Source organism: Anomaloglossus baeobatrachus, chromosome 10 (assembly GCF_048569485.1).
Source record: "Anomaloglossus baeobatrachus isolate aAnoBae1 chromosome 10, aAnoBae1.hap1, whole genome shotgun sequence".
NCBI lineage: Eukaryota > Metazoa > Chordata > Amphibia > Anura > Aromobatidae > Anomaloglossus > Anomaloglossus baeobatrachus.
In genome coordinates this window covers 170,981,665-170,996,064 of record NC_134362.1, presented here as the reverse complement: position 1 = coordinate 170,996,064, position 14,400 = coordinate 170,981,665, and the positions used below count along the sequence as shown (strand labels likewise).

Below are 14,400 nucleotides of genomic sequence, written 5' to 3'. Positions count from 1 at the left end.
CGTCCTAGCCTGCACCTCCTGTCCCTCCTTTTGCCCTCCTCCTGTGCTGATTGATGAGGATGACACCTCGGACACCATCCACATTGGCAGGCAAAATCTTGCGCCTGCGCATATTCCCAGCAGGCGCACTTCGCTCCGCCCTATTGCGGGCAGAGCTGAAAACATAGGTGCGCCTGCGCGAACCGGCGAGTTCTCTGCGCCACTGCGATATTTTGCCCAGCGATGTGGATGACATCACCCGTTTCATCCAAATCGCTGGGCAAAATATCGCGACTGCGCAGAAAACTTGTTGGTTCGCGCAGGCGCACCTATGTTTTTGGCTCTGCCCGTGACAGGGCAGAGTAAAGTGCACCTGCGAGAGCCAGGAATATGGAGATTTTGCCTACCTATGTGGATGGAGTCCGAGGCGTTATCCACGTCAATCAGCACAGGAGGAGGGCGAAAGGAGAGACCGCAGGTGCAGATTAGGACGCCCATCATTGGACTGGAACAGACAATTTACATACAGCGGGGGAAATTTTATAAAGGTATTTGTGTGATCTACAAGGGGGTCAGGGGGTAACATGATTCTTCACGGAATCCAGCACTGGCGCTGCTTAAGGTACTAGTTTTAGTTTAGAAGGCCAAACTCTGTTGAGAGGTTCCCTTTAAATAAGAAAACAAGCGCCGGCTTACTTCCACAAATCCTGCACGGAGCAGTCTCGGCAGACTGTATAATTCAGAGAATTCAGCTAGGATCAGGCTCTGACAAGGCTTTAAAATAGAACTTCATATGATAAAGTGCATGGCCATTGACGCGTTTCAGATGCAGTGTCCTCATTCATATCTACATTTTGTGTCCGAAACGCGTCAGTTGAACAAGCTATGAATTTGACATAATTTACTAATTACACCTTTGAAAATGTATGTTTTCCTGGTGCTAGACCCTAGGTTCCAAAATGCTAGTCTCACCCTGTTGTCATGTGTTATTCTCTGCCAATTGCCTCCTTATTACTAATTTTACAAACAAAGAAAAATGGGGCAGTTGGAATGGACTGACATAAGGCAGCGGCATTTCTGAATCAAGGCCATTTATCAAAGTTGCTTCATTATTTCTTGTAGACAATTCGTTGAAATCCTTTAAAGTCTATTCAAAAGCTGAGCCTTGCATTTTCTTTGTGCAGCTTGTCTCCCATCTCCTTTGTTACTAGATTGCCCCACAAGCTGAAAAAATACACAAGAATGTTAAATCAACATTGTGCTTATTGTTAATTATGAAGGAATCAATGAAAGCAATAATGGCCGCTGGATGAAGACATTGCTGCTAACCCTTGCCTCACCACACCTTCACCATTGGCGGATAATACAATAGAAAAAGACATAATGGCCTTGTTTGTAGGGAAGGAGGGAGAGGTTAGTGGTGACATTATCAGTATGGAGCATTTCTATATACAGTACAACTTATCTAGGAACCAGTTAATATGGCGAAAAAGGGTGCTCATAAACAATATGGAGTCGGCTTCTTCCCTAACCCTCACCTCACGTGACCAGATTCTTCTAAATCTTTATAATTAGAGGTGTCGTTTTTTTTAATTAATTTTGGGCATTCACTGATCTATCTTCATAATTGTACAACCTAAGCCCCAACAGTCTGCTGTCCATTACATCATGGACCAGTCATAGACTTGTGTAAGTTGGATCGGCGGATTGGACCAAACTTGAGCATGTCTCCGTTTTTTTAGCAGAGCAAATAACTTGGGTACATCTTCTATCTGTGAAATACATGGATAGAAAAAGTACATGAAACACAAGCACGTGAAGTGGCATCGGGTATTACAGGAAGTGAGGGTTTAGTATTACAGGAAGTGGGGTTAGGTATTACAGGAAGTGGGGTCAGGTATAAGAAGTGGGGTTGAGTATTACAGGACGTGGGGTTAGGTATTACAGGAAGTGGGGTCAGGTAGAAAAAGTGGGGTTGAGTATTACAGGAAGTGGGGTTAGGTATTACAGGAAGTGGGGTCAGGTATTATAGGAAGTGGCATCGAGTATTACAGGAAGTGAGGTTGGATATTACAGGAAGTGGGGTTGGATATTACAGGAAGTGGGTCAGGTTATATAGGAAGTGGCGTTGGGTATTACAAGAAGTGGGGTCAGGTATTACAAGAAGTGGGGTTGGGTATTACAGGAAGTGGGGAGGGATATTACAGGAAGTAGGGTCGGGTATTGCAGGAAATGGGGTTGGGTATTACAGGAAGTAGGGTCAGGTATTACAGGAAGTGGGATGAGTATTACAGGAAGTGGGGATGAGCATTACAGGAAGTGGAGATGAGTATTACAGGAAGTGGGGATAAGTATTACAGGAATTGGGGTCGAGTATTACAGGAAGTGGCATTGGATATTACAGGAAGTAGAGTCGGGTATTACAGGAAGTTGGGTCAGATATTACAGGAAGTGGTGTTGGGTATTACAGTAGTGGGGTCAGATATTATAGGAAGTGAGGTCAGGTATTAAAGGAAATAGTGTTGAGTATTACAGAAAGTTGGGTCAGATATTACAGGAAGTAGGGATGGGTATTACAGGAAGTGTGGGCGAGTATTACAGGAAGTAGGGTCAGATATTACAGTAAGTAGGGTCGGGTATTGTAGGAAGTGGGATCAGGTATTATAGGAAGTGGGATCGGGTATTATAAGAAGTGGGGTCCAGTATTAAAGGAAGTGGATCGGGTATTACAGAAAGTGGGGTAGAGTATTACAGAAAATGGTGTCAGGTTTACAGGAAGTGAGGTTGGGTTTACAGGAAGTGAGGTCGAGTATTACAAGAAATGGGGTCAGGTATTACAGGAAGTGGGGTCGAGTATTACAGGAAGTGGGGCCGGGTATTACAGGAACTGGGGTCAGGCATTACAGGAAGTGGGGTTGGGTATTATAGAAAGTGAGGTCAGGCCTTTATGTCTCCACTCTTACTCTCGTGTCTGTCAAACTGAACACAGGCATAACAGAGGGGTGGTCTTTCAGTTCAGGGCAGGCAAGCCCATTGGAAAATGACAGGAGCAATACATGCTGCCAATTGAGAGAAAGGAGGATGCAGAATCTATAGTGTTGGTAGAATGCTGATGACGAGGATTTGCCCACGCAAAAATAAGGGGTGGCAAGCTACAGAGAAGCAGAATATGAACTGTGTCTGTACATACTGGAGTGGTATGTGCCCCCAAAGCACAGGGTAAAACTACCTTGTAGTGAGGGATGAGGACAACACACTTGAAACTACAGTAATGAATTTGATTGATGACAGTCAATGTCAGGCTGTGCTATATATACAGTATGCAAGGATGAATTTGTGGGAGATGTTGCTGTAGCTAATGGACGTCAGTGGGATCTCCATTGAGGATGGAGTAAAAGAAGGTAAACTCAAGATTGTTATAGAAGTAGAGCTAAGTCCACCTTATAGTTATGCTCTACTATAGAGGTCAATGATGTAGATGTCATGATCTAACATTCCTCTTTCCTATAATTTTGACAGCTCATTCTAAAACTACCAGGAGAACCAAAGGATTTATCAAGCCTCATAGGTATATGAGGCTGATGAGTTCAGGTCAGTAGACCACCGTCGAGACCAGAAATGGTCTGCACACAAATTGTGACACTCGCTCATGTGAAGCCAGAACGTTGTGTGGGCAATTAGCATTTCTTACTCACCTTATCACTTTTATCCAAAGACAGACACTTAATGCTTGTGCCATTGCTTCTGCGCCTTTCATTGTTATCTGGTTTTTCTCGAGACTGAAAGGAAAGGATAATTTGGACATTTAAGATCTATTTCATTCTAATGCTATGGTTTTGGGAAATATTTAACTCCCACAATATCTCCCATTGGATTGAGTTGGATTTATACTGTGATTTCTCAGTTTTCTTCCAGAAGTGGTGCTATATGTCTCTTACAGCCACTTATCTCTCTCTATTTCTTAACAGTAATGAGGTTTAAGAAAATCCAGACCCATCCGAAATATATCCCATATTTTATCTTACGACTTACTCCAACTTCTTTAGTCTTCTCATCTGTTTTAAAGAATAGGACAGAGCACGCGATCCATCATCTCCAATTCTGTTCCAAGATAATCTAGAGTAATATATTAATTTATTGTAATTAATGTACATTAACAACCTATATCCACATATCTGCCTACTCTATATGGACAAAAATATTGTCTAGTGATGGGCGAACTCGCAGATATCTGGGATCGGTGGGACTAACTGGATGTTTAAAAAACCGGTTCAGGCCAGGAATTGATCCTGGATATCTGGCCGGACACCGGTCCCCATATAAATCAATGGGGACCAGAATCTGGCCCTTAAAAATTTTGGTAGAGGGGATAGGAGGATTAGAGTGAGCATGTTATACTTACCAGTCTCCAGCTGTAACCATATAAGTCTATGGGGACCAGAATCTGGCCCTTAAAAATGGTGGTAGAGGGGATAGGAGGATTAGAGTGAGCATGTTGTACTTACCAGTCTCCAGCTGTAACCATATAAGTCTATGGGGACCAGAATCTGGCCCTTAAAAATGGTGGTAGAGGGGATACGAGGATTAGAGCAAGTGCGTAATACTTACCAGCTTAGAAGGCCACAGACTACAATCACTAATCAGTTAACACAGATGCAGTAGAGCATCCACCTAATCATATGTTCACTACTCAAGAGGGTCCCCAATACCAGGTGGTCTTCAGTATTGAGATAAAAAGCTGAACCAGATTGCCAGCTGTGACCTGAATTTCAAGGATCATTCCCTGATGAGCCCCATTAAACTACACATGGGGTGAAACGCGTGGGGAGGGCGATTCTTGGACTAAATTACAGCAAATATATTGCTTGGAATGTATGGATACAGATATTTTGTTTTTTTTGGTAGTTGACTAATTACGACCATCCCATCGGTTACTGACGGACGGACAGATCCTGACGAAATGTCCTCTTGATAACAGTGCACATACTATCCCTTGTGTGTTTTCTCTTTGGTGACACACTTTACGCCCTATTAAATAGGAGCACTGGGTATATAGAAATAGTGGAAGGTCAGTATAGAGGTTAGTCGACGTGGAACAGGGGGGGGTCATTGATAAATAGGATGCCGACCCCCGTTTTTTAGGAAGGGAAAGAGTAGGGTATATATGTATTCCCACCTTCTCTTCACACTGTAATATATGAAAAATTGTACGTACTATGTTTGTGGCATGTATGTTCATTAAAGTTATTGGTTTTAAGGCAATGTGAAAAATTGGTATTGTCTTTGTGGTGACCACAAAGATGCAGCATGTCAATTCTTTCAGCAATGGTCCACTACTCTTACACCCCATTGATCAGCTCTGGCTAGGGGAGGACTGGATCAGCTCCCATTAACTTCAGTAAGAACTGACCTGCAGCACAGCTGTTCACTGCATACACTTGTTTGCTGCCACTGAAAACAGCTGACTACTGGGGGGGCCAATTGTCAGACCCCAGAAAATCTGATACTGAAGGCCAATTCAAAGGATAGCTCATCAATACAGTAAGTCTAGAGAACCCTTTTACCTCCTGCAGAAACTATATCACAAGGCATTGTCTTTAATAGAACCTACTTAGATAGTTTTAATCTAAAAATGTGTTTTGCATGCACAAGTCGTCCTATTCTCTACACATTTTGCATGCTTACATGATTTCTTCCAAACTGTGACAGCATCCAAACGCTTCCGCCAGGGATATGCAAACACTGTCAGATATCCCACAGAATTTCAGGCTGTGAAAATATAGAAGAAGGGGTTAAAGTCGAATCATCTATGTATACAAACTAGAGTTAGCAGAGCATGTTTTTTGGGGGGGGGGTTGGGTTGGAGCAGAACGGCTGGACAGCAGTTCATTGCAATCTTTACATGATTTTCATCAAGGCTCTATATCTCATAGAACAGTGGTCCCCAACCCCCTATCACTAGAACCCCCTGTGCTTAATATGGGTACACATCACTTACCTGACCCTTCCGTTCCTTTCCTTTATGTTCATCTGCCTTTGTTAGTTTGTCAGTAGTAACCCATATGTATGCATATTTTGTTTGTATTTTTTTTACTTATAGCAGCTTGCACCTGTTCACACTTCCTATGTTCTATTTGGAAATGCAGTATTTTTTTGCAGTATATATTGGAGGTATAAACAGCCTCCTGTGCTGACTGTGTTCTCCTCCTATCAGCCCCGGGGTGGTTTTAATTAATGTCATATCCTACCTGCCCATATATTTGTAGACTTTTAGTCCAGGAGAGGCATGAAATTACGATAGGGACTCATCAAAGTAAGGTCGCCTTGGCGCGGTGGTTGGGCTCACATGAATTGGCCAATTTGTGTGCTAAGCACCTTCATTTTTCTAAGTATATTTCAAAGAGCATCACTGTATGTTAAATTTTATATAGTCCATGTTTGCTCATATCGTAGCAGTAATTTGTTTGCATTTTGTGTAGTTTTAGCAGCTGGCACCTGCTCACACTTACCGTGTTCTATTTGGAAATGCAGTATTTTTTTGCAGTATATATTGGAGGTATAGACAGCCTCCTATTCAGACTGTGTTCTCCTCTCATCAGCCCTGGGATGGTTTTAATTAATGTCATATCCTACCTGCCCATATATTTGTAGACTTTTAGTCCAGGAGAGGCATGAAATTACGATAGGGACCCATCAAGGAAAGGTCACCTTGGCGCGGGTGTTGGGCTCACATGAATTGGCCAATTTGTGTGCTAAGCACCTTCATTTTTCTAAGTATATTTCGAAGAGCATCACTGTATGTTAAATTTTATATAGTCCATGTTTGCTCATATCGTAGCAGTAATTTGTTTGCATTTTGTGTAGTTTTAGCAGCTGGCACCTGGTCACACTTGCTGTGTTCTATTTGGGGAATCAGTATACAGTGTATATATATATACATATATATATATATATATATATATATATATATATATATATATATATATATATATATATATATATACACAATTGTGAAAAGATCTCAATAGTTAAACAGCCCACTGCTTGGTAGATATTTTTGGGGATGCCCTTCAATCTGTAATGCAAACATAATCTTTTATTTCTATTGGATCCATTGAAGAAATTATGTGATAGGATGTAAAGAGATTTAGAGAATGAAGAAAGCACCTACAGTTACTTAAGCAAGAATGCACTTACTCAAGTTTCCTTAGCAATCGAAAATGTGGAAGTCGTTCTGCAAGGTTCAGTAAGAACAGCTCCGAGAATGCGTTTTCGGACAAACTGTGCAAAACATTAATATTATTAATCAGAAATGTTAAAATACAATACAATCACAATACACTGCCAATAGTGACCAAAACTAAAAGAGAAGTGTGATAACATTTGTGCAATTCCATCTCCAAATTTCCAGAGATGTTTTTTGGTTGTTGGATTGTCCTTCACTTAATCTAAGTGAATAGCAACATTTAGAAGAAGATTTTTACAATGACAAATTGTGCATGTAGAAAAAAATGGTGTATGCTTGGCAAGTCTGAAATGCGGTCTGTTGTGTATAGGAGGCTGTGTGGGGGCTCCTGCTTTGTATAGGAAGCTGTGTGGGGGCTCCTGCTGTGTATAGGAGGCTCTGTGGGGGCTCATGCAGTGTATAGGAGGCGCCTGGGGTCCCCTGCTGTGTATAGGAGGCTGTGTGAGGGCTCCTGCTGTACATAGGAGGCTGTGTGTGGGTTCTGTTGTGTATAGGAGGTTGTGTGTGGGCTCCTGCTGTGTATATGAGGCTGCTGAGAGCTCCTGCTGTGTATAGGAGGATGCTGGGGACTCCTGATGTGCATAGAAGGCTGTGTGGGGGCTCCTGCTGTGTATAAGAGGCTGTGTAGGGGCTCCTGCTGTGTATAGAAGGTTGTGTGGGGGCTCCTGCTGTGTATAGGAGGCTGTGTGGGGGCTTCTGCTGTGTATTGGAGGCTGTGTGGGGGCTCCTGCTGTGTATAGAAGGCTGTGTGGGGGCTCCTGCTGTGTATAGGAGGCTGCTGGGGGCCCCTGCTGTGCATATGAGGCTGTGCTGGGGCTTCTGCTGTGTATAGGAGGCTGTGTGGGGGCTCCTGCTGTGTATAGGAGGCTGTGTGGGGGCTCCTGCTGTGTATAGGAGGCTGTGTGGGGGCTCCTGCTGTGTATAGGAGGCTGTGTGGGGGCTCCTGCAGTGTATAGGAGGCTCCTGGGGGCCACTGCTGTGCATAGGAGGTTGTGTGTGGGCTCCTGCTGTGTATATGAGGCTGCTGGGAGCTCCTGATGTGTATAGGAGGATGCTGGGGACTCCTGATGTGCATAGAAGGCTGTGTGGGGGCTCCTGCTGTGTATAAGAGGCTGTGTGGGGGCTCCTGCTGTGTATAGAAGGCTGTGTGGGGGCTCCTGATGTGCATAGAAGGCTGTGTGGGGGCTCCTGATGTGTATAAGAGGCTGTGTGGGGGCTCCTGCTGTGTATAGAAGGCTGTGTGTGGGCTCCTGCTGTGTATAGAAACCTGTGTGGGGACCCCTGATGTGCATAGAAGGCTGTGTGGGGGCTCCTGCTGTGTATAAGAGGCTGTGTGGGGGCTCCTGCTGTGTATAGAAGGCTGTGTGGGGGCTCCTGCTGTGTATAGGAGGCTGTGTGGGGGCTTCTGCTGTGTATAGGAGGCTGTGTGGGGGCTCCTGCTGTGTATAGAAGGCTGTGCGGGGGCTCCTGCTGTGTATAGGCGGCTGCTGGGGGTCCCTGCTGTGCATATTAGGCTGTGCTGGGGCTTTTGCTGTGTATAGGATGCTGTGTGGGGACTCCTGCTGTGTATAGTAGGCTGTGTGGGGGCTTCTGCTGTGTATAGGAGGCTGTGTGGGGGCCCCTGCTGTGCATATGAGGCTGTGTGGGGGCTTCTGCTGTGTATAGGAGGCTGTGTGGGGACCCCTGCTGTGCATATGAGGCTGTGCTGGGGCTTCTGCTGTGCATAGGAGGCTGTGTGGGGGCTCCTGCTGTGTATAGGAGGCTGTGTGGGGGCTCCTGCTGTGTATAGGAGGCTGTGTGGGGGCTCCTGCTGTGTATAGGAGGCTGTGTGGGGGCTCCTGCTGTGTATAGGAGGCTGTGTGGCGGCTCCTGCTGTGTATAGGAGGCTGTGTCGGGGCTTCTGATGTGCATAGAAGGCTGTGTGGGGGCTCCTGCTGTGTATAGGAGGCTGTGTGGGGGCTCCTGATATGTATAGGAGGCTGTGTGGGGGCTCCTGCTGTGTATAGGAGGCTGTTTGGGGGCTCCTGATGTGTATAGGAGGCTGTGTGGGGGCTCCTGCTGTGTATAGGAGGCTGTGTCGGGGCTCCTGATGTGCATAGAAGGCTGTGTGGGGGCTTCTGCTGTGTATAGGAGGCTGTGTGGGGGCTCCTGCTGTGTGGGGGCTCCTGCTGTGTATAGGAGGCTGTGTGGGGGCTCCTGATGTGTCATTTTGGTCTAGATGGACTGACCATGGACTATGGGTCAATTTCCATGAGCGAAGAAAACACAGCATGCACTAGTCTTTTTTGGATTAATGTGCTAATTGAATACATATGCCCATCAGCGATGCAGACGACTGTATGGGGTAACACAAGGGTACACGTACATCTGAAATTTGTGGATGTGACCTTCGCAGTAATTTGTGCATTTGTGTGATTTGCCCTACTCCTAGCCCTATATCTAAGATACTTCTCAATGCAGAAAAGCATCCCAACACTTCCCTTGGCACCAAGGACACCTGCCCGGGCAGTCATACTCCAAATATACACTTCTGAGTTACGGTTACATATTACTGCAAATTTTGCATCCAAATGCTGGATACAGCAGACACTCGGGGCCTGATTCTTTACTGCATTTGCTCTTTTTGTGTCTAGTTTTGGGTGCTTGTCTTCTTTTTTCCATTTGAGCTTTATTATTTTAACTAGCTGTAGTACCCGGGCATTGCCCGGGATTGTAACTATCTCTCTTCGAGTTTCTGTCTGACTGTCTCTGTGTGTCTGTCTCTGTCTGTATCAGTTTCTATGTTTGTCTCTGTATTAGTCTCTCTGTCTGTCTCTCTCTATCTTTGTGTCTCTATCTCTGTGTCTCTCTTTCTCTGTGTCTGTCTCTCTCTATCTGTCTGTCTTGTTCCCCGTCTGTCTCCTTCCAGGGCTGTCTCTTTCCCCGTCTGTCTCTTTCCAGGTCTGTCTCTTTCCAGGGCTGTCTCTTTCCAGGGCTGTCTCTTTCCAGGGCTGTCTCTTTCCAGGGCTGTCTCTTTCCAGGGCTGTCTCTTTCCAGGGCTGTCTCTTTCCAGGGCTGTCTCTTTGCCCGTCCGTCTCTTTGCCCGTCCTTCTCTTTCCCTGTCTGTCTCGTTCCCCGTCTGTCTCTTTGCCCGTCTGTCTTTTTCCAGGGCTGTCCCTTTCCAGGGCTGTCTCTTTCCCAGTCTGTCTCTTTGCCCGGCTGTCTCTTTGCCCGGCTGTCTCTTTGCCCGGCTGTCTCTTTGCCTGGCTGTCTCTTTCCAGGACTGTCTGTTTCACCATCTGTCTCTTTCCCCGTCTGTCTCTTTCCCCATCTGCCTGTCTCTTTCTTTGTCTGTCTGTAGCTCTCTGTTTCTTTCCCCATCTGTTTCTTTCCAGGTCTGTCTCTTTCACAGGTCTGTCTCTTTCCCCGTCTGTCTCCCCGTCTCTTTGTCTGTGTCTTTTCCTGTCTGTCTCTTTCCCTGTCTGCCTGTCTTTGTCTGTCTCTATTTCTCTGTCTCTTTCCCCGTCTGTCTCTATCAAGGTCTGTGTCTTTGCCCATCTATCTTTGTCTGTCTCTCTGGCTGTCTCCTCCTTCCCTGTCTGCCTGTCTCTGTCCCTGTCTGCATGTCTGTCTGTCTCTTTCCCCATCTGTCTCTTTCCAGGTCTGTCTCTGTCCAGGTCTGTCTCTTTCCAGGTCTGTCTCTTCCCAGGTCTGTCTCTTTCCAGGTCTGTCTCTGTCTGTCTCTTTCCCCGTCTGTCTTTTTCACTGTCTGTCTCTTTCACCGTTTGTCTCTGTCTGTCTCTTTCCCTGTCTGTCTCTATCTCTCTGTCTCTTTCCAGGTCTGTCTCTGTCTGTCTCTTTCCCTGTCTGTCTCTGTCTCTCTGTCTCTTTCTCTGTCTGTCTCTGTCTGTGTCTCTCTCTGTCTCTCTATCCGTCTCCCCACCGACATCTTATTACCTCACATATAAGCTTCTTATACTATGAATGTCTTTTGTTCCTATAGCAACCAATCACAGCTCCTACTAATAACCTGTAGTTCCAGGCTCCATTTACTTTAATGAAGGCATGTTTTTTGGAGAGTAACTGTAAAGCGCGGGGTTAAATTTTCCTGTCAAAACATAGTCTACGACACACACACACACACACACACACACACTCGCACACACACACACACACACACACACACACACACACACACACACACACACACTCAGCTTTATATAGTAGATTTGCACCATTTTTAAAGTCTATTTTATATGCATCCACCTGTTTGGGGTTTTTTTTGTGCTCGTCACTGTATGAGCTATTTGGGGTTTCCAAATGTTTTCAGCTGATTCATCAATTGCAATTTTTTAAAACGTTGCAACATTTTTGAATAAATGTTCTCCAGGAAAGAGAACTTCCTGGAACGATTTTATGAGCATCTGGAATTTTTTTTTGACAATTCTTGCCACATTTTAATAGAATATGTGTCACAGGTGACAGACAGTCATGTGGTTTCTGGCCATAGAAGGTCATAGTGTTTGGCTGCACAGAATGTTCCCTGACTTTTCATTGTTCCTGCTGTCAGTATTCATTGGTATAGGTAGCTTTCCTGTTGGATTTTCCTCTCCTTCCCTTTTGGACCCAGCAGGAGATTGCCTTCCACCCAGCTGCTGATCATCAGTTTTCTCTTGGTGCTTAAATACCCCTTCCTTCCTTAGACTGGTGCTGGTGATATTTTTCAGTTCATTCACGCTCTTCTTGCAAGCAGGTGGCTTGTACTCCTCTGTGGTATTGTTGCTGAAAACTTTGCTGAACCTCTGCCTGAGTCCTCTGTAGATAAGTAATTCATGCATTTTCCCCCTGTGTGTCCTCCTTATGTCTTCTCTAGTGTTTAGTGGGGGTTGATGAAGAGCTCATCCCATCCGTTCCCTATTTAGGGTCCAGCACTAGGGATACCTAGGGTCGGGTATTCAGCTCGGTGCATAGGTGTGGAACCTATCTAGGGTGGTGAGGAACCCCAGGGACGTGCAGTAGGTTTGGTCAGGGGTCACCATCTTCCCTCTCCCTATTCACAGGCTTTCCCTTCCATTTTGCCGTTCGTTTGGTACTTCCCCGTATCTAGCGTGGCATTAAAAAGTTGCAAAACCAATGTCAAAGATAAAAATAAAGAGCATTTTTTACTTTTCTGGATTTTTGTGAAATATCACAAAAAAAGTAAAAAAATGACTTAAAAAAATGCAATGATGAATTGGGCTCCTAGTGCCGACAGCTCAATAATACAGACCCATAGGGACCTCAAGTGTCACACCATAGGGCACGAACACATGGCATTGCAAAGGACTAGTAAATGTAATGGGCTGCATGACAAATGATAAAAGGCAGATATGTTTTGTAATTTGCAGCAATTTCACTTGATCAGATTGCTAAATTATGTATTAGTAAATACAGAATAAAAAGCATTTACCTGATGTCTTCCATTTGTTCACATGAGCCCAAAGCTTCCATAAGTGCACTCTCCGATTTCACCCCCAAACGGCATGAGCGCAGACTGTGTAATCACACATAATGGTGGAAATTAGATGTCATCATATTAGATGATCATAGAAAAACGTTTCTATACAAAGAATCACATCTTGCTGCAAAACAGACCTGCGGGACCCGTCTTCAATTGTTAAGCAGACATGTTTAGTGCGCCATAATATACACAGTGTGCCAACATCATGTACCCACAGAAGCGCCATAAGCGTACTACATACACATTTTAATTTCTCCATTACATTTCCATTTTACACCCACACGTCCTCTAAGCACAAACACTCCATTCACAAACTAGTATTGGTACAGAGTACACCAGATCCAAGTAACCCTTCATTTTCTTGCTGCTATTGTAGCTAAAACTAACAGTCCATGCTGATATCTATAGTTCCAAAGTCCAAAGCCACTGCCGTAATCAAGGCGACCTCAGGGTCCATTTCAATATATATATATAAAATTATATATATATATATAAAAAATAATATATATATATATATATATAATATTTTATATATATATATATATATATATAATTTCATATATATATATATATATATATATATATATATATATATATATATATATATATATATATATATATATATATATGTATATATATATATATATATATATATATATATATATATATATATATATACAGTACAGACCAAAATTTTGGAAACATCTCCTCATTCAAAGGGTTTTCTTTATTTTCAAGACTCTAAAAATTGTAGATTCACTTTGAAGGCATCAAATCTATGAATTAAAACATGTGGAATGAAATACTTAAAAAAGTGTGAAACGGCTGAAAATATGTCTTATATTCTAGGTTCTTCAGAGTAGCCACCTTTTGCTTTGATTACTGCTTTGCACACTCTTGGCATTCCCTTGATGAGCTTCAAGAGGTAGTCACTGGAAATAGTCTTCCAACAGTCTTGAAGGAGTTCCCAGAGATGCTTAGCACTTGTTGGCCCTTTTGCCTTCACTCTGCGGTCCAGCTCACCCCAAACCATCTCGATTGGGTTCAGGTCTGGTGACTGTGGAGGCCAGGTCATCTGGCGTAGCACCCCATCACTCTCCTTCTTAGTCAAATAGCCCTTACACAGCCTGGAGGTGTGTTTGAGGGTCATAGTCCTGTTGAAAAATAAATTATGGTCCAACTAAACGCAAACCGGATGGAATAGCACGCCGCTGCAAGAGGCTGTGGTAGCCATGCTGGTTCTATATGCCTTCAATTTTGAATAAATCCCCAACAGTGTCACCAGCAAAGCCCCCCCCCACCATCACACCTCCTCCTCCATGCTTCACGGTGGGAACCAGGCATGTAGAGTCCATCTATTCACCTTTTCTACAAAGACACGGTGGTTGGATCCAAAGATCTCAAATTTGGACTCATCAGACCAAAGCACAGATTTCCACTGGTCTAATGTCCATTCCTTGTGTTCTTTATCCCAAACAAGTCTCTTCTGCTTGTTGCCTGTCCTTAGCAGGGGTTTCCTAGCAGCTATTTTACCATGAAGGCCTGCTGCACAAAGTCTCCTCTTAACAGTTGTTCTAGAGATGAGAAGGTGTGTCCAAACTTTTGGTCTGTACTGTATATATATATATATATATATATATATATATATATATATATATATATATATATATATATATATATATATATATTTATTTTA

General features: G+C 44.0%; 1 protein-coding gene across 1 annotated transcript in view; it reads right to left on the bottom strand.

Annotated features, from left to right (window-relative positions):
- Positions 1-650: 650 nt before the first annotated feature.
- Positions 651-14,400, bottom strand: part of NLRC5 (NLR family CARD domain containing 5) — a 149,850-nt gene continuing 136,100 nt past the window's right edge. Inside the window, exons 41-46 of the mRNA XM_075326907.1 lie at positions 12,654-12,737; positions 7,177-7,260; positions 5,665-5,748; positions 4,012-4,095; positions 3,675-3,758; positions 651-1,203 (exon numbers count right to left, since the gene is read on the bottom strand). Coding sequence (XP_075183022.1) covers positions 1,131-1,203; positions 3,675-3,758; positions 4,012-4,095; positions 5,665-5,748; positions 7,177-7,260; positions 12,654-12,737 — 493 coding nt within the window. The 3' untranslated portion in view covers positions 651-1,130. The remainder of the gene's footprint in view (positions 1,204-3,674; positions 3,759-4,011; positions 4,096-5,664; positions 5,749-7,176; positions 7,261-12,653; positions 12,738-14,400) is intronic.